General features: G+C 40.2%; 1 protein-coding gene across 8 annotated transcripts in view; it reads left to right on the top strand.

Annotated features, from left to right (window-relative positions):
• Nucleotides 1-19,633, top strand: part of tenm1 (teneurin transmembrane protein 1) — a 116,517-nt gene that overhangs the window by 49,644 nt on the left and 47,240 nt on the right. For 7 of the 8 annotated variants that reach the window (XM_046031056.1, XM_046031050.1, XM_046031055.1 and 4 more), the window contains 7 exons: nucleotides 2,211-2,445; nucleotides 3,708-3,827; nucleotides 3,921-4,182; nucleotides 5,427-5,712; nucleotides 14,140-14,283; nucleotides 15,073-15,325; nucleotides 16,085-16,105. In XM_046031056.1, coding sequence (XP_045887012.1) covers nucleotides 2,211-2,445; nucleotides 3,708-3,827; nucleotides 3,921-4,182; nucleotides 5,427-5,712; nucleotides 14,140-14,283; nucleotides 15,073-15,325; nucleotides 16,085-16,105 — 1,321 coding nt within the window. The remainder of the gene's footprint in view (nucleotides 1-2,210; nucleotides 2,446-3,707; nucleotides 3,828-3,920; nucleotides 4,183-5,426; nucleotides 5,713-14,139; nucleotides 14,284-15,072; nucleotides 15,326-16,084; nucleotides 16,106-19,633) is intronic. The other variant, XM_046031049.1, reaches the window with a different exon arrangement.

Here is a 19,633-nt window from a genome sequence, read left to right as displayed (position 1 = left end):
TCTGTGCGCGCGCACATTTTTGCAAGTGTGTATGTTTTTCCTCTTATCACAGCTAAATGTCTAATATGCATACCACCTACTAGGATAAAAGGCACTCAGAGAAATTTTCACAAGTCTAAATAAAGCAAACCATGCAGAATAGATTTCTGCTTCTTTGGTTATAAGGTGTTTGGTGACAGGTGAGGGGTGTGTGTCGCTCAGCCTCGTAGTTGTGTAGTTCTATCCTCAGGTTAAGAGACAAGAAAGGAACATTTCAGCAGTAGCGGGAGCTCTGCACATCATTTCCTCGCCATTTCAGTTCCATCTAAGGCCGTTCTTCAATACATAACAAGTTTTAAGAATATACTGCAAGATTACATTGCTTTCAACTGTGCCCATTCCATCAAATATCCATTATGGACATGCCTGTTAAGCCGGTGCTGTAATCCATCATTGTAAACAAGGTAGTGTCGCTTTTGTTTGGAGTACAAGCTGCCTTGGTTGTTTTTTTTGTGCGAGTGTGTGTGTGTGGTTCCAAACTTTCTGATGAGTGGCGTCTGAATCTGTGCACACAGGAAAACCTCAAACACACACATGTTCTTTTGTAGCTGTAACATTGTTTACCAAAGATGTATGACTGACTGAGCCAACCAATAGAGACTCAGGGTAGATGGCTGCTCAAAACATGAATTACAGGTCCCTACCCTGGATTATAACCTCACACCCATCCAAAAAAAAAATGTCTTGTGGACTATAAAATATGGGTTGGATAAAAGAAGTGAGTCATAGCAGGACCGTGGCCTGCCAACAGTGTAGGCACTGAGGGTTTTTGTATTGTATTACTAGATAATGTTCTGATTCTTATTCTGGTTCCGATTATATTTTGTTATTATTGGATGTTTCATCTGTGACGTTTAAGAAATAACAAACTGTCACACTGTGCACTTAGACATTGTATATGAGCATTAACTATAAATTCATTCACACCTTACACTCTTTTTAAAAGGGCGTCACACCGATTGAGTGTTTGTACTGTAGATGTCAAACTGTTGAGTTTAGGGATAATTATGCTGGAGAAAGACTCACTAACAAAGCCTTATGGATACCATTTACACTTCTCTTATCTTTCTATCCTTCCACCTTATTTTGTAGCTTTTCAAATACCATCATTTTCTACCACACAATTCACCCATCTCCCTTAATTGGCAGATATACCGTAAGCACTCATAGCCCTCTCTTGCAGCAATCTTTTTGTCTCTGAAGATAGACAGAGATGGAGAGATGCTATCACAAGTAATCAGAGAATAAAGAAGAACTTTGAAGAGAGAGTTTCAATTATTCCGCCTGGATGGGGGAGCGAAGCGCAGTTATTGTTCTTCCTCTTGAAAAAACACTTTCCCACACAATAGGCAATGAAGTGACATGCACATTCCTATTTATATGTAATACATATTTTCAAAATCAAAATTTTTACTCTGCTTCTTTGTGTTATGGTTAACAACCTTGCCTGCATGATAAGTGAAAAATGTGTGTGTTCTTTTAATGACAGTGATATTAGAAATACAATTAATAGTATGCTTTCAAGTTGGAGTAGGGAATCTTATGGAAATCAACCATTGTACTAAGCTACCTTTGTAGGAGGAGGTTATAATAGAATATTGTTGGCCTTTAACTCTCTGCTCTGTGGTCAGATGCATTTAAATGTCAGCACTGTTTCCTGCCTTTTCAGAAACAGGCTTGAAATGGGAAACACAAATGCCAGTGTGACTCCTATTTCCTGCCGCCTCAGTTTGTATCTGCGGTTCATTGTTTATGCCAGACTTTTATGGATCACATTCAAATAATGCCGGTGATGCTGGTCTGATTTACTGCAATATAAGCTATAATTATACACTGATGGCTCCTAATGAATCTCATTTGATTGATACTTGTGATAATGATGCAGTTCATTGTTGTAGATTAGATTACTCCAGTTTTCTTGGCAGTTCTGAGGTTTTATGGTGTGTTCTCATGTCTTTCCACTGCAGGTACAGTAGAATAAATGTGTTCTCAGCATCTTAATCTATTAAATCTATTAAAACATTTATAAGCTATATCTTAAAAAGATGTTAAAGATTCACCTATATTGACCGCATACATTCAAGTACCCACTAAGCAATCAACTCCTGTTTTACACTGTTTGTGTGTGAATGTGTATTTCATTTACTATTTAACTTCCTGTCCATTTTCAGATGGCCTTATAGACTGTGTAGACCCAGACTGTTGTGAGCAGCTGAGTTGTGGCTCTGACCCTCTGTGCCACGGCTCGGCCGACCCTTTGGCCCTGTTGCAGCAGAGCCCGCTGCCCCCCATCACACCCCCCTTACCCACCAGCACACACACTCACAGCTTCTACCGCCGCATACGCTTCCTCCTCGGCAAAGCGGCCACACACACTCTCCCTGGAGACGTGCCCTTTGATACCAGGTATGTGCTTGTTTATTCTTTGTGTGCCTAGCTCTGACTGTGCATGCAAATACCTTCATGTATTTGTTTTGTGTGTCTGTGTCCTTGAGTTGTCCTTCTGTTAAGTATACTAAAGACATGAGTTGTAGGTAATACATCTGTATTAATGCATTAAATCATCCATTGCCCATTATTTGTTTAATGAGGGCGTATGTGTTTGCATTTGAATGAGGCTTTTTCACATGTTCACACGACTGTGCATACATCTTACTGATCTGTGTCCCCATGGAGATAAACAGTCACACGGCAGTACATTGTCCTCTGGCATCAGTGTCAGCCTACAACTGAACAGTATTTGTTTGTTACATATTAATGCTTAATGTGTCATTCAGTTACACCAGTCGTGAAGGTGTCACCATAAATTTTTCAGTGGCCTCTCACTGCCATCTCAGAGAGGAAATACATCTCACCAGCATGGTGATGACCTAGAAACTTCGGTTTGGAAAAGGAGAAGTGATGCCTCTCTGAAAAATGGCAAAGAGCAACCCCCCATCCCACCCCAGTTCACTTGTAAAATAAACAAATAAATTAATTATGTGGCCGTTTTTTCAGAGAGGAAATCGATGGTGGCTTTCAGAACAGGAGTAACAAACGGGGCAATGCAGCCACCCAGAGAAACCTCACCATCCTTCATTTATCCCTCTTCTGGAGTAACAGATAGGCTCCATCAATGAACGTGTCTGTGTGTGTGTGTGTGTGTGTGTGTGTGTGTCTACATCTGTCTTCATTTGACCAGTTCAGTGATTTTTCCAGATTTAAGCAGTGTATTTCACACTCTACCTGCAAAATCAAGATGAATATTTCAAGATAGTCAAGATGTGACTGATGGTTTAAGGGCTATTTAAGGGACAACACAGCTCTTTTTGCTGCAGCTACCACTGTCACTGTAATATAAACATGATGTGGAAGTTGTTGTTTTTTTATATATATATGACAGGGTGTTGAAAGGTTTTACTGTGGGTGAAGCTATATTTATGGTTCTTGTATCCTGGCAATCACTGGCAGATTTCTCTGTGCTAAAGAAGGGAATTATACTGAGCAGAATAAATGAAGTTGCTTTTTCTTCACGCACAAGGTCGTTTGGCTAGTGTGTCGCAGTATGCCTCTCTATTCAAACAATGATTATGTTTTCCATCATTGTAAACCTGTCATCTCTCCCCTTCTTTGTATACCTCTTTCTCTCCTGCTCTCTCCCGCCCTGCTCCCCGTCTTTGTTTTTCCAGTCGAGTAGCTGTGATTCGAGGTAGCGTTGCGTTGCAAGATGGCTCTCCTCTGGTTGGAGTCAACATCACCTTCCCACAGCATCCAGAGTATGGTTACACTATCAGTAGACAAGATGGAAGGTAGAGACTCCCCACACACAAAATACACAGATATGCTTCTCTTGAACTCCCCGTGCTCCAGTATTATTCTGTGTTACTGTCATTTAACTCTAGTTTTGACCTGGTGACCTTGGGTGCCATGTCGATGACCCTGATGTTCCAGCGCCCACCCTTCCTGCCACAGACACGCACCATCTGGACGCCTAACAACAACTTTCTGGTTTTGGATCAAGTGACAATGTCCAGGGAGGAATCTCAACCTCCTAAATGTGACATCAGGAGTGTTTTGAGTCCCTACCCGCTGGTCCTGCCCTACCCGCTTCCCAGATACACAAGAGCATGTGCAGAGAAGGGGCCAGCAGTACCTGAGCTGCAGGTACAAAACTACTTTACTAGAATCAGATCTTCTATATAAGATGTAACAATGCACTACTTCATGTCTACAGATGACAGGCAGTAATAATAAAGTTTAGACTCAATTTGTAACAGCTCAGCAACAAACCAACCTGGCCTCACCGGATTTTGCAAATTTAGCTCAATTCATATTTGCATGACGCAAAAAAAGAATGAGCTAAATGCAAATTTGTACTCCATCCATATACTTCCCCACCACAAAAGCAAATTAGGCGACTGAAAGTCAGGTGTGGAGGTCAGACTGGTGATTATATATTTACCCTTCAGTGTGACTCCAAAGATGTTGTTTTTGTTGTTGTTTTTTTTTTTTACAGTGACCAAAACCTGACCTATTTCAGTACCAACTAAAATTTTTGGTGCGCAGTTGTTTTCTCGTTGGTTGCCTGGAAACATGATAGACTGCAGGAAATGTCAAATCCAATATGTGCTATGGTTACATGATCCTTTGTGCCAGAGGAAAGTGATTTTTTTACTTGTCTATATTATTATTCATATCCACAACACATCATCTGCGCCTCACAGTTAAAGCTCCTTTTGCAAAATCAGATGAGATTGGAATGAACAGGTCCTCAGAATGAAAGAATATTTTTTCTTCACGACAAATAAGCAAGCAAATAAATCGAAAAAAACAGTGCATAGTGTTCATGGTGAGCTTAATAACCACCTGTGTTAAGAATTGCAATCGGTGACTTTAGACATTTCATGAAAATGTATTAGATAGTCGTCTTAGAGATAATTTGATTTAAGGTAATCACTGACTCAACGCATCCGATTTTAGCCAAGAGAAATAATGTAATGGATGAATAAATGTTTGCTGCAGCATGTCGTTAACTGTTTATCAGAGAGATGAACATGGCTTTTTATTTGCTAGTCTGTGAGGTATAGGGTAGATTTTTCCTACATTTTATTTAAAATAAAACCCTCATGGCAAAGATAAATATCATTCAGTGTTCATTTCATTCAATAAGAAAGACAGTTGTGCTCTTCATTTTTTTTTTTAAGCCTAACACATATTTGATATACTTACTGCACCTTACTTTTTGTAAGCTATTTCTTCATGTACCTGCCAATAGCACTTATAATGTTATACATGTATAATGTAATAATATAATATACTTTCTTTATCATTCTCTTTGTCACATTTCTCATTTCTCCACTTTCTGTCACCTGTATTTATCACCCTGCTCTCCATCTTGTTCTCTCTAGGCGGTGCAGGAAGAAGTTTCAATCCCAGGAGCTTTTACAAAGCTGAACTATGTGAGCACCCGCGCTGCAGGCTACCTCTCTCTGCTGCGAATCCTCCTCACACCTCCCTCCCCGTCGTCCCCCATCTCCCCTCTGGGCGGTCTGTCCAAGGTGCATGTTCGTGCATCGGTCCAGGGAAGGTTGTACCAGCGCTGGTATCCCGCTGGGCCTGGTCTGGTCCACAGGCTGGTCTGGAACAAGACTGATGTTTATGGCCAGGAGGTCTGGGGCCTCACTCATGCAACTGGTAGGTAGAATGTAAGATACAATGGGCCTTATTTGAAATGCATTCTTATTTCTATCTTATATTAGAGAAAAATAAGAAAGCATCTGGTGCGTCTTGGTGGTCTCGGGGGTTTAAGACACTGACTGTGTATAGTAATTGCAACTTTACTGGTTCCCATGTCATCCATCCTCTCTGTCCTCTGTCATCTCTCTGTATTTCCTGTTGAATTAAGGTAAAAATGCCAGGTGAAACACAAAGAAAAAAATGACAATGAAAAGTATGCATACTTGTTACTCATATAAAACATCTGAGTGAAGCTCAAATGATCATAAATAAGATCCAAAAAGGAAACCTGTCCATCCAATGAAGTGAACATACAAAAATAAGAATTTTCACTAGAAGTGGTCGTCTGCATTTCTTTAGGATGGAACAAAAAAGCTTGTTTTGGAATTATTGAAGGCAGTTTGAGTTATGCTGCACTTTATTTATTTCACTGATGTGAATAAGTGTCTTAAAGGAGTAGTTTTCTTGAAATACTCTAATTACTAGAGATAGGTGACAAGATTGATACCACTCTCATGTGGTGTGTAGTCTATGGGCGAGAAGCCAGCTGCCGGTTAGGTTAGCTTAACATAAAAACTTTAAACAGGGAGGACCAGCTGGCCTGGCCCTGTCTCCACCTACTAGCACATAGAAAGCTTACTACCTACATATGTCTAGTTTTTTTTTAATCTAAACCCAAACAGAGATGTTAAAATGACATGTTGTGGTTTTACTGGGAGTTACAGGCTGTGACTTCTTTTTGTCGCACCGTGAGGTTGCCAAGCAACCAGCGCAGACTCCAGAAAGTCACTGCACCTGAAGACTGTTAAATAATAACAGAACATAACTCCACATAAAACCACGGAACCATGTTAAACCATGTTAATTACGGAGCTTTAGAGGTTCTGGTAGGCAGATTTGTGAACTCTGAAGACTTGACTTGGCAGGTTCGTGTAAGCTTACTAGAAAATATTACTGGTATGGGTTGTCCTCATTCTCTATCACTTTCTTTCTCTCTTTCTCTCTCAAACACACACCCACAGACAGTTCCTAACTGCTCTCAGGATAAGCACCTGGGAGAGTTGTCCTGACAATTGTACTGCTATAATGCATAAAGATGGTGGTTTGCGGGTCGGGTTTGGGTGGTCGATTAATGGTTGATTAACGCATACTTTTGCTGGTTGGGCGGTGTGGATAATGGGACTGGCTTGTGGATACCCAGTGGCTGAGGAGCAACCTGGACAGCGTCCATAATTAACACCAGCCAAGCGCCAAATGCGGGTAAATTTTGGGTTTGGTGGAAAACGAAACTGGGGTCACCCGCCAAGTGGCTGCTAAGTAATTTGGAATCTACTTAATCTACAGTGACTCTGAGGTAGGCTATAACGTTATTTCATGTTAGCTGCCACCAAGTATAAATATCAGAACACCAGCTGTAGCATGTAACATCAACATGATAAACAGCAGGGCTACGGCAACATATCTGCAGACACACATACACTAGAACTTCTCTGAGCCGCTAGCTCAGCTACAACTCAAGTGCCAAACAGAAACTCTTACATGCGTCTGCATCTTTTAAATATGCTGGGATGGAGGGAGCTAGCACAATTTGGGTGTGTAGTTACTCCTTAAAGTCATGTCGAATTTGGTATTATATTGCTCTGTGACAAAGACAGATTTGATGAGGTGTAGGAACAGTATGAGTTAAAGTGCAACAATATAATTTATTTATACAGTTTTTTATTAAAAAAGATTAGAATAAAAGTTTGTCGGTAAAGATGACATATTAAAAACTTGAGGAAATTATTTTTGAGTCAAATAATGCATGATGGGGTTTTATGGGCGATAAAAAAAAGTTTGTTTTTGGAGGGAGGAGGTGGGGATCGAACTGCTAACCCTGTGATCAGTTGGTGTTTTCCACAGAACAACAGTGTAACTGTGGCCGAGGGGTGGTGTTAGCAGGGTATATTTCTATTTCTAGTAGATTATTTCTTATTTCACCATTTTAATTCTTTTACATTCTCCACATTATAATTGTGTTTACTCACTACGTCAATCTGCTCCCTTTTGCTTCAGTTCTCTTTTTTCCCACACACGCACACGCCTACATTTCTGGTGTCTTACTGCAAACAGAGCGGTGTGCCCTGCCTCTTTCTGTCTCTCTCTCCTTGTATACGTCTGCTTTGCTGACTTTCTCCATCAGCAGTATGTTTTATAAAGTCGCCGAAAAGACACAGAACTTCTGTCTTGGATTTTTTCAAACGCATGTAGATGAAGCTTGTTAATTGGTTTCAATCAAAATGATTGAAACCAATGCATGAAACTCACTGTTTACTGTTGTGTTATATCTTATAACATAGTATCAGATAACATCTCTCTCTGTTTCTCTGCAAAATGCTAAAATGGGTCACTAAATCTACCTGGGTGGCCGTTAGTTTGCTAAGTGCAGATTTACCAGAATGCAAGGACATGTTCATTGTAGTTAAAATAGCATTAGTCAAGAAATTCATAACATGTAATTAATGCACTGAGAAGTGGAACAGGCAAACAGGTGAACAGCGAGCAGTTTAGACTCATTACCAGCTTTCCAGCACTGACAGCAGTAGTGTTGTAGTCAACACCGCCCAAACCAAGACCAAGTCAAGACCAAGACCAGTTCCCTGCATTGCATGGCACGCAATAAAATGTGGAACGAGATCATAGGTAATTCACAAATTGATCTGAAAGATCCACATTCCCATTAAAACACCCACATACAAACACTTAAAGCTGAAATTAACGTACGCATCGCAGGGAGGGCTGACAGTCGTTAATTAGGGTTACTGGTTGCATTTGAAGCAATATGTTTTACTTCCAATCAAAGTTAGGATGTTAACAAATCAGACAATGCGAAAGCAATTTATTGATAATCCTCAATGTCCGAGACCGAGTGCAAATGCGGTCGAGTCCGAGACGAGACCAACACCATCAAAAAGTGTTCTTAAGAGTTCTCGAGTACTACAACACTAGACAGCAGTGATGACAACATTTATATGGAGAAGACGGAATGGAAATATGGATGCCTCTACAAATATACTGTAGAGTTAACTGGCAGTAAAGATATCATCTGCATTGGCAGAGAGATAGCACTTCTGGACAGAACTGGCTATATGGAGAAAAATGTGCAAAATAGAAATCTGTGCATGGAAGGTTTTCAAGAAAATGGCCCATTGTCTCTCTTCCCCCAATGTCCTCTTTCACCTTTGCAAAAAAAGATATACTGGATGTATAACTGTTACTGTTATTGCACTTTTGCTTCATTACCGCAAAATACAGCCATTGTAGAGATGCCGTCAAGGATTAAACATTTGCACTTTGTTGGTCATTTAAGAGATGATGTTTCTGCCTTCTGTGTTCACCAGTTTTATTTGCGAAAGGTTGTAGACAAACAGTGGAGCTGCGAGAGAGAGCTTTCCATAAGCACTGAGATATCGCAGGCATACCAGAAGCTTTGTCCATTCGAGTGTATGGTCTCGTACAAAGATTGCATCTCTCCATCCCTAGGCTTTCTCTCTCCACCTGATCTACCCCTCCTTATCTGTTATAGCTGCATTTCATCTGCACCAACTCTCTCCTGATCTTTCACCTTTCCTCAACTCCACTGATCCTGTTTTATATTTGCCCTGCTTTGCTGAACCACCTCCCTCCCTGCCCTTCTTACCCCCTTTCCTTGGCTCCTATGTTCCTCTTACAGTGTTTCCTGTGTTTCTGTCCTCTCCTGAACTCTCTTTTCTTCTCTTCACTGCTTGTTACTTCCTCCTTTCTCTCTGATCTCCCCTGTTAGCTCTCTCCTTTCTTCCCCTGCCCTCCCTACTTCTCTCTTCTCTATCCATGTTTTCCCCCAATACTTCCCTCTCTATAGTTCCTGACATGTGCAGGAATGTATTTTCAGCAGGGGTTGGGGGCTGCCCTAAGTATGTGCATGTGGCACAAGCATATTAATGTTTAGAATAAACCAATGAGAGATGTACTACATTTTCTTATCATCTGAAATGCAGAAATGACATTACAGCAGGATAAACACCATGATTGAGATCAAGGATATGTAAACCTGCAGCAACCAAACAAAAAATCTTAAACATAAAGACATAACACGCATGGGCGTGCCAAACACACTTTTGGTCATTTTATGTCCAGGATCCATTGGTGCACACGTGGCACACGGGCGCACTTCGGCACGAGAACAAGAATGTTTTATCATACATTATCGGTGGGTCCGTTAGGGACAGTGACAATAATGGCCAGTCACATTCAGTATTTTCAGCTCGTGTACTGACTTTTTGGGAATCCTGAGAGTCTTCCTCAGAGAACACATATTGTTGTCTGGGACACGCAGAGTTTGAAACATGATACAGCAGCTCATATATGCTGCCAAGAGCAGATGAACAGTGCCTTTGAGACCGACGGAGGCCAGTTTGATTCGGGGAATACAGGACAGAGGGGATTTACAGTGGCTCCGACCAGGACTCTGACTCTGGGGACAACAAAGACACAGCGGGTACAGGCGGAGACAGGAGAGGTGTAAAGGGGAGAGGATCAAGAGGGAGGTCGGGATCAGCATTTCCCATTGGGTCCACCTTTGCCGAGCCTGAAAACCTCCTGGTGGTGAAAAGCTCCTGTGGTAGAGGTATAAACACCAACACTCCAAAAGTTCTCGCTTTGTACACATCAGTGATGCCTGGCCCCTGAATCATTCCTCTGTATTTGAGGTCTGATAAACAGTAAAATCACCAAATTCACTGCCCCATATTGCTATTTTCAAGGCCACTGTAGCTAACATGGGGTGGGTGCAGGTCATCCATTTCTAATCTAATGTTAGATAGTGTTGCGCACAGCTGAAGAGAAGCACTCATTCTTGGCAACAAGATAGCAGTGCGGCACTAGATTGGCATCGCCACACCCTCTACTGCACATCTCCGCCCACTGTGGCGCACAGTGAGTCACCAAGATACCAAACTGGCACAGGCAAGAAAATAACCTCAGTATACCCTAGCCAACACCAAAATAGAACCCTGATATCCCAGTTTCAACAAAATAATGAAAACACTGGATTTACAGGATAAAATTCATCAGGCTGCGCAAATACCATTGTAAATTCTGCATAAATGCACTTGAGGATGTAGAGATAACATGCAGGCGACCTCTTACTACTGGACTCTATGTTCCTTTTTTCATAAAGCCTATTTTAGCTGGTTTTGGAATATTTTCAGTGAAAAAATATGGTTATTTATTGCTCCTTTATTTTGCTATGACCAGTACTGTTTAGCAGGTCCTCTAAACTTTTGGATGAGGTGAAGGTACGCAGTCACCTCAGGATACCACCATATATGTTTATCCGTCAAGTTTTACAATAATTTTCTTGAACCACAACAGAATAAAGGATCCACAAGCACTTGAATAGAAACAGTTGACATTATTTTCATCAAAGACTATTATAAAAAGGTAAAATTTATATTTTCATCGTGTTGGGGGGATGCAGCCCACAATGGTTCCCAGTGCTTTGTTGGCACAACGACATAGACACACACGCCAAAACGTGTGGGCGTACACACACACACACACACACACACACACACTCATGTGCTCACACATTGCCAGAGAGAGCAAGAGAAAGGGAGATCATGCTCTGTTTGCTGGGTGAACACATTGCCTGAGGCTTCAGCAGAGGGGAATGAAAGCTTTCACCTGTGAGATATTGAGTGTGCCTTTATGTACAGTGGTGTGTATGCGTATTGTTTGTGAGAGAGTGCATATACGTGTGCTGATGTGTGTTTCGTTTCTTGTAATATAGCTACAGTAATAATATTCGCTTGTGGAGCAGTTCTCAAAACACTGGGGAAAGTGTCCCTTTGAGATTGCTTTGCCCGTTTTGTCCTGGAAACACCTTGTTCTTCTAATAAAGTCAGTTTTATTGTAGAATGTAAAAAAAAAAAAAAACAGGACATTGTCCCACAGTAATGTATTTATGGCAACTTTTGATACATTTTGGATGGATTGGTTTCCAGGTCATGAAACAGGTTCTTCAAGGGGGCTGCAATGTGAATTTAAATGTCAGAAATTACACAATACTAATATGTTACGATTTGGGATGTGTTTATATTTTACTTCAATATAAATTTGCCTCTCAGTTCTGTTTTTGTCCTTTTAAAAACACTATATCACAAGCTTATCGGAACCTACAACACACAAAATTGAAACAAATGAAACTTTTAAATGGATTTAAGATATAGTTCCCAGACTAAGAACTTTTGTCCAACTCTGTACGGTTTCTTTTTTTCTTTCAGAATCCCCAGTGTCTCAAATTACCCATTATATTACCTCCCCAATCACTTTATCGATTGTACCCATTGAGTAGGAGTTTTAAGTTGGCTCTGTGTGTCTGCTAAGAGTTTCTCTCCACGTTAAAGGGATTCTCTGGAGTTTGTACAAAATGTGAGTGCCCCTACTTGTGTATTCCACCATCTCTACTTGTCCTTCTGCTGACTTTGCTCCCCAGTTCTTTTCATGTCCATGTCCATCAGTTCACAGGCATGTTGGTTTACTACGAAGGAAGTTAAGAGAGATCAGTGCCAACAGTGATTGACAGCGACAACTATTGTTCTACCACGTTTGTGTCAGCCATGTCAAGCTGTCATTACAGTACAGTATTTCAAAATCTGAATTGACGCAATGTTACGTAATTTTTAAAATGTGAAAGTTTAACTGTATTGAACTCCTGTTGCTTTAATCATATAGTATGCTAAAGAGTGTTTTTACATTGCATGCATTACCTTAAAAAGAAAAGAGGCTTTTACTCACCTACATGAAAAGTTGCTTATAATGACCCACCAGTCACTAAATGCAATCTAAAACTCTGCATGTGATTTGAACAAATGCTTGTGTTAGTGATCAATATTTTATGCAAGCAAATGATTAAATTTTTTTAATTTTAAAGGGGTCACTCTTGCTGATGAGACCGCAGAGAATAATCACCTAACTCTGCTGTTCTCCTCAGCTTTATGTTTTAGTGTCTTTCAGGTCATTTTGGGGGTTTTCCATCCCACAGACTATCATCAAATTTGTTTCCAGCTGCTGAAAAAGCTCTTATAAATCCACTGCACACTAGCACCAAATGGCAAACAGACAAAGTTAGCAACTAACTTGGGAACATATAACATAGAGGCAGTTATTTATTAACCAAAATGAGATTGAATATTGGACTTACATTTATCAGTTAGCTAGAAATATGTCTCCAAATAAATGCTGATGTTTCCCTGCCTCTGTTTGATGTGTAGGCAACCGTTTGCTGTATCAACCTAATAAGGTCATCATAAGTCAGTGTTTTGTTCACTCCAGTTTACTCCAGTGCCCCCACCAAAAAACAATTAACACAGCTTTAAGAAGTATTTTTAAGAAAAAAATAATTAATTAATTCAGTATACATAATAATGTAGCTCTATTCTGAGTTGTATATTAATATATATTATATTATTTATTTAATTATTATTATATCAGAATTTTATTATTGTGGCTGGTATTGTGTGAGGTAGAGCTTGTTTTAACCTCTACTGGTGTTGTGTAGTCTGATCTATTTTAACACATCATCATTTAACATCAAGTATCTTATGAGTTAACCATATGTTTTGTTTGTAAAATATTCATCTGCAAAGTAACTTGTAACTACAGCTGTCACATGAGGTGGAGTAAAAATAGAAAATTGCATGAACTGAAAGTACTCAAATTGTACTTAAGTATAGTACTTAAATAAATACACTCTGTTATTTTCCATCTCTGAGTAAGGCTGATGATTGGATGCATGCATGTGCAATTGTATGTTTCAGAATAACACAGATGTAAGTATGTTTGTGTGTTTACATGCTTATGTCTTATGTCAAGAGCTCCTACAGCTTTGTCACCTCCTGCCTTTAAATGTATTCCGACTCTGAAGTGGTAAATTACTGACGAAACCTATTTAATCCTGCCAAGATAAAAAAAAAGCTGTTGATAGTTGTTAGTTGTAGTGGGAAGCTGCACAGCGTATCATTACAACTAAGAGGCCAAGCAGCTAATTCTAGGGCTCCTTCATGAAGACGGGCTCCTCCTGATTACGCCTCCACTTCTCACTGATCTCACTCAAACACACACACTGATGAGGTCTCGCTACAGGCCTTTCATCAGTTTCCCCACTCAGTACAGTATAGTTTTCAGAGATTTTGGGAATATGTTTGCATATGTGTAAAGTCTTGCGATCAAGTTCTGTACAAATAAACACATAGACAGTGATTTTGCTTTACATACTGTAGTGTTAGACACAGCAGGTCTACAGCACATAGTTATTACTGTGCATGACATCAAGCCCTCTTATGTGCGTATGTGTTTGTGTTTCAGTTGCTGTCGGCTATGAGTATGAGTCATGTCCTGGCGTTATCCACTGGGAAAGGAGGACCGCTCTGATGCATGGATTTGAACTGGTCCCCTCAAACCTGGGCGGGTGGTCTCTGGATAAACACCACGCCCTCAACATACGTAGTGGTGAGAACAAACGATGTACTTGTTAACTGTTTTTTTTTGTGGCACATGGAGGCTAGTTGCCACTGCTGGGGGTTTTTGTTTGTTTTTTCAGGAAAAAACACTGAAGTTTTGCTTCCTTTGACTCCATCACAACATTACATTTTTGATTTTTATTTTATTTTATTTGAGATTAACAATTAAAATCACACACCACTATGAAAATGTCAAGGATAACACAATACACAATCCAAGATTTATTTCAATTGCAGTCCTTGAAGTAAAGATAGCTCAGGCTACATTATACTACCAACAAACCAACACAAAAATAAAAAATATGCCAGTATCATCATTAAAACCCCTGAAAAAACAGAATTCTTATTTATAATATTAAATATTTCTTACTAAATGTGCAACAATCGAAGTTGTGTAGGGAAAAAAGCTTTCCTTTTATAAGGAGATTAACACTTAAAATCTCAGCTACTCTGCCTCATCAGGGTTGCGTGGATGTGATTTGATCAGCAAATCAACCGCCTACTGTCATCACATTTAAATTCGCATATTGCTAAATCCTGATTGGTGCAGCAAGGTGAATGACATCACCTTTTTCCAAATGACACCCACCCTCTTAAGACCAGCTAGAGGAGCTCAGACAGAACAGAAAATACAGAAAATATATCATGTGGAATAACCAGATCTCTTCAAACTTTGGCAGAAAATGTTGTGTTCTTGTCAGATCCCATCACCTCAAGCATATTGAAGAAATGTGTTTTCAGAGCCTTTAAGGTATTTAATGCATTCCTCCCTCTCCAGGAATCCTTCACAAGGGAAACGGAGAAAACATCTTCCTCTCCCAGCAGCCTCCGGTCATCAGCACTGTGATGGGGAATGGTTTTTACCGGAGCGTCCCCTGCGGCCCAAGCTGCAGTGGCGCCGCTCGGGACATGATGCTGTTTGCCCCAGTGGCTCTGGCCAGTGGACCTGATGGCTCTCTCTACGTGGGGGACTTCAACTTCATCCGCAGGGTTCATCCCGATGGATACACCAGAACCATACTGGAACTCAAGTGAGAGTCATGATCTTGTTGGGTATGCATGTGATAAGAGTAGACTGATCTCCCACAGTGGGTGGGAAGCTGGAAATTTGAGCATCAGATTGACTTGAGCACAGTTAAAACAAAATTAGCTCGGCAGATATGGGTAAGTATGGCATTAGGGCTGGTTGGCATCTGCAGTTGTGATCTGTTTGATCTCAGTAGAATACATTCTGAAGTTTTTCTTCATGCAAAAGCAGAGTGTGTGAGGTTCAGACATCACAGACTATAATCTACCTCTTTAGGATGTGAGAGAAGCTGAAAGTCTTTGCTGTGAAACAAAGATATTTTTTTTGTGGATTATGACGATGATATCTACTGCGCTGCAGGCGCTACATTCTCTATTTCTGTATTTTCTCAAGCGTAGAATCTCGATGGGATTGCACAGTCATTTGTCCTGTAAAGTGTTCTCCTTATGTAACTTCACTCTCTCATTCCCTGTTATTATTGTATCTCTAACTAATATTTCTGGTTCAGACGGAGGTTTCATAGTGTCTGTATTTGATACTTCCCTGTCCTCTGGGAGGAAATGCCAAAAAGCTTCCTGTTTAGGTTAATATTTAATGTGAAACAATACAGACGTCTAAATCAACCCTAATCTCACTTTATGAGGAGACTCATTGACTCATTGTAGCCTATGAAATTCAGAGTGTCTCTAGTTAGCATCATAAATGATTGCTTTTACCTTCTCTTTTTCTCCTTTTTAAACGCTCCTTCATGGCTAATTATCAGGAACCGGGATACCAGACACAGGTGAGAACTGGCGATTAACACCTCCTTTATATATCTGCAAAACACGCTGTCATGCACACAAAGAACACGTGTCAAGAGAAAAGAGAGGGCATGTTGCAAAATGCCTCACAACACTATCCTGGTTTGTTTGTCACAAAAAGCATAATTGCATTGACCCGACTTTCCCTCTTCCCACAAACCCACCACACCCAGAATCTGCATGTACTCAGGTTGCAGTCAGATCTATCAAATCCTCATTTAAATTGAATGTATAAATTGGAAATCGGCCAAAATGTCATGGATTTCATGTTTTAGAGGATTACTGGAAGTCTGTTTGGAGGATGCAGCGGTTCACTCACTTCCTGAGCTGGACTAAAAGCCTGGGGCCTCGTATGGCCTCGACATTGTCAGACATTGCCAGAGCCTCGATGATGGTGGGAGCTCTATACACCATGTTCGACAGAAGATTAGACAGATGTTTGTGTGTGTGTGTTTTAGTGTCTATCTGCGTGTGCGGCACTATCAGGGGTTATATAGAGACAGAGAGGGTTTATCCGATTTGAAAAGAGAAAGAGGGTTTTTAAGACGACATATCTCTTGCATGCCAAAGTTCCCAACCGTGCAAAACGGATAACCTGGCTTGGTGATTATGGTTGTACTGTATGGGTGGGTGTGTACGTATGTCTGTAAGTGTGAATATGTAAATATGCAAACCGTGATACATTTCTTGTTTATACCATAAGCCAGTGACTCCCAACCCCAGGGTACTTTCACTTGTATTGCCAGCAGGTAAGTCGAAAGTGAAATTGCGTAGCTCAGCTAATTAGACCAAATAGAATGGAAGATGTAAAAATATAGCCACATATTGAGTAACCTAAACACTAGCACTGTTGCTACTTAGAGCGCAACTAGTTAGAAGAAGAAAACAACGACGACATACTTTATTTATCCCACAAGGGGAAATTCAATGTTTTCATTATTATTGTTATTAGTATACACACAGGTCTGAAACACACACGGAGAGATGTCAGAGTGACGGGCCCACCTCTCCAGCTACCAGTCCACACTCCGGTTCTCAGCCTAATCCTTACGGACTGAGCTACTGCCTAGTTCGCTGGAAAACTAGTTAGCAAACGAGAGAAAGTTGAAAGGCAGCTAAACAGTTTGTTAAAATGAATGGAGAAACAGTTAGCTACAATAATGGATAAATGATAGATAGATAAATGACTCATAGTAATGAATACATTGTTGATATACTAAGTACGAATGCAAACTTAACCAACTGAATCACTGACAGTTAAAAAATATTGTTAACATTCACTATTATATCCACTTTTATATAATCAGTAGTTATTTAATATCAAGTTTAAAATCAATTCATGGCAACACATTTGGAACATGACAACTGGTGTCAATGAAGGGGTACTTCAGTTTATCCGACATGGCTGTGGGGGAAGTCAGGGAAGAAATAAAAGGTTGGGAAGGGAGCCACTCGTCTAAGCCTGTAGCAACTGGATTCTTCTGAAGGCTCTTTGGATACCCTTTCCTCACCCTGGAGGTTTCTCCTTCAGCTCCCTCTTCCTCCTTTTCCTCCGCAGCAGCTTTTTACTGTTAGCAGCATGTTAGCGCTTCCCTTTTATTCTATACTATTGTTCTCCCCAGTCAAATACATTAATTATTCATCCATATTCAGCTTTCAAAGCTTTTCACTCTACATTTCTTCTCAGCAAAGTGCCTATCAGCCAACAGGGTTTCAAAACAAGGTGCTTTCCAAGGGGAGACAATATGGGATGTACTCAACGTAAAACCATTGCCTGTTCTTTCCCTTCAAGAGTTTGGGCAAGGAGTAAAGAAAACAGGCGAGGAAGTCCTCTACAATATTATCTGCGAGCCCAGATGGGTGATTCAGAGAGACAGTCACGAACAGCTAGATCACTATGTCTATCAACTCTGATCATTGTTCTGTTATAATGTGTGAAGGGATCAAGGGAGGCTAGGGTGGGATTGTTTGTGCCGTGGTTGTTATTGTTGTTCATTTCCGTTCCACTGGATAGATGTATTCTGAGCTGCAAGCGTCTAATTGAGAAAAGGACAGGTGAAGTGATTTGTAATCCGTTATATGCACCATGCAATGCTTGTGGTAGCTTCAAGAGGTCCAGCAAATATGATATGCTGCGCGGAGCAGTGGAACACTTTGGAACTCGGTGAATAACTCTCTTAGGATCAAGTTTAAATTATGTATGTACAGTTCAGTGCAGAGCTCTGTAAACAGTTATGCACTTAATGGACTAGATGACTGACAGCACCCATGCCTGTGTTGCAGTGTTTTTTTTCTGGGATGTGAGAAGGTTCAGGCTGATATCAGAAGGAAGTTTTCTCTTTAGAGAGTAAGGGTTAGCAGGGTTTCCAAAGCAAACAGAACATTTTAGGAACCTAAGTAACCTCTGAGAACATTAAATAAAGTAAGGTTTTCAAGTCTGTAAAATATGTAAATGCACTTTAATTAAGAAAGAATGTAATATTTTTCTTGAATGTTTTTCAGTTAGCCTATATTGGGGGGGGGCACTTTCACAGGGTGTCTTTGAGTTTAATTGGCAGGAAGCCTTTGACCAGACCTGACTGACACTGGATTTCATGCTGCAAAGTAATTGCTTTGAAATCTGTTAGTTACAATGTTTAAAGTGCACAATTTTAATTCTATTTTTGCCATCACTGTGTTCAAGTCTCAATAATACAAACCAATAATCTGACAACGTCAAAGGTTTCCTGTAATTAATGAACTGCAGACTAAATGTAGAGAAGAAAGTCAAGTCTTCTCTGTATAGCTACAAGCCCACAGTGTTCGCACTCCTCCTACACAAAGTACAGTGTACAGCTCTCATCTAATATATAAGGGTAAATGAAGTCAGTGTTCATAGTGTGCTAACATAGCCTGAGGCTTACACTGAGGGCAAAAGACAGTTTCATTAAAAGAGTTTGAAAAGTACATAAGTCCATATGGTCTTTATTCCAAACAACATACTGTATTTTTGAGCCCTGAGCTGAATACACTTGCAGTCTTTTGTCCACTCTTAGCACTCATAAACTAACAATAACAACTAGAACAATAGACAATTGTGTGTCCACATGGCTCATTTGGCTTAGGCTAAATTTAGCTATATGAATGTTCAGGGCTTAATTTTGGTCATGGGACCTTTTTATGGATGTTATCCCAAATCCCTGTGTGTCCCTCCTGTTTTCCTGTTGCAGTTTAATTTGCTTTATTCTGGAAAATATTCCATAGTAGTAAGAAATAGAATTAACCATTAAACATTATACATTATACAGCTATCGCATAATATACTATATACATATATTACCCATATAATATAGAACACCAAAAACCAAAAACAGAAACACATACAAACATAAGATACAACTAAGCAGAGGTATCATATCACAGAAGTGTTGTATAAGGATGCAGCTTTTATGCAGGATTTATGAATGCATGACTTATGCTGTTCTCCACCTTATCCTGTCTGTACATACATACATCTATACAGAAGGTCC

This window comes from Micropterus dolomieu, linkage group LG19 (genome assembly GCF_021292245.1).
Source record: "Micropterus dolomieu isolate WLL.071019.BEF.003 ecotype Adirondacks linkage group LG19, ASM2129224v1, whole genome shotgun sequence".
Lineage (NCBI taxonomy): Eukaryota > Metazoa > Chordata > Actinopteri > Centrarchiformes > Centrarchidae > Micropterus > Micropterus dolomieu.
Note: the sequence above shows the minus strand (reverse complement) of the source record. Positions and strands in the feature narration are given on the sequence as shown.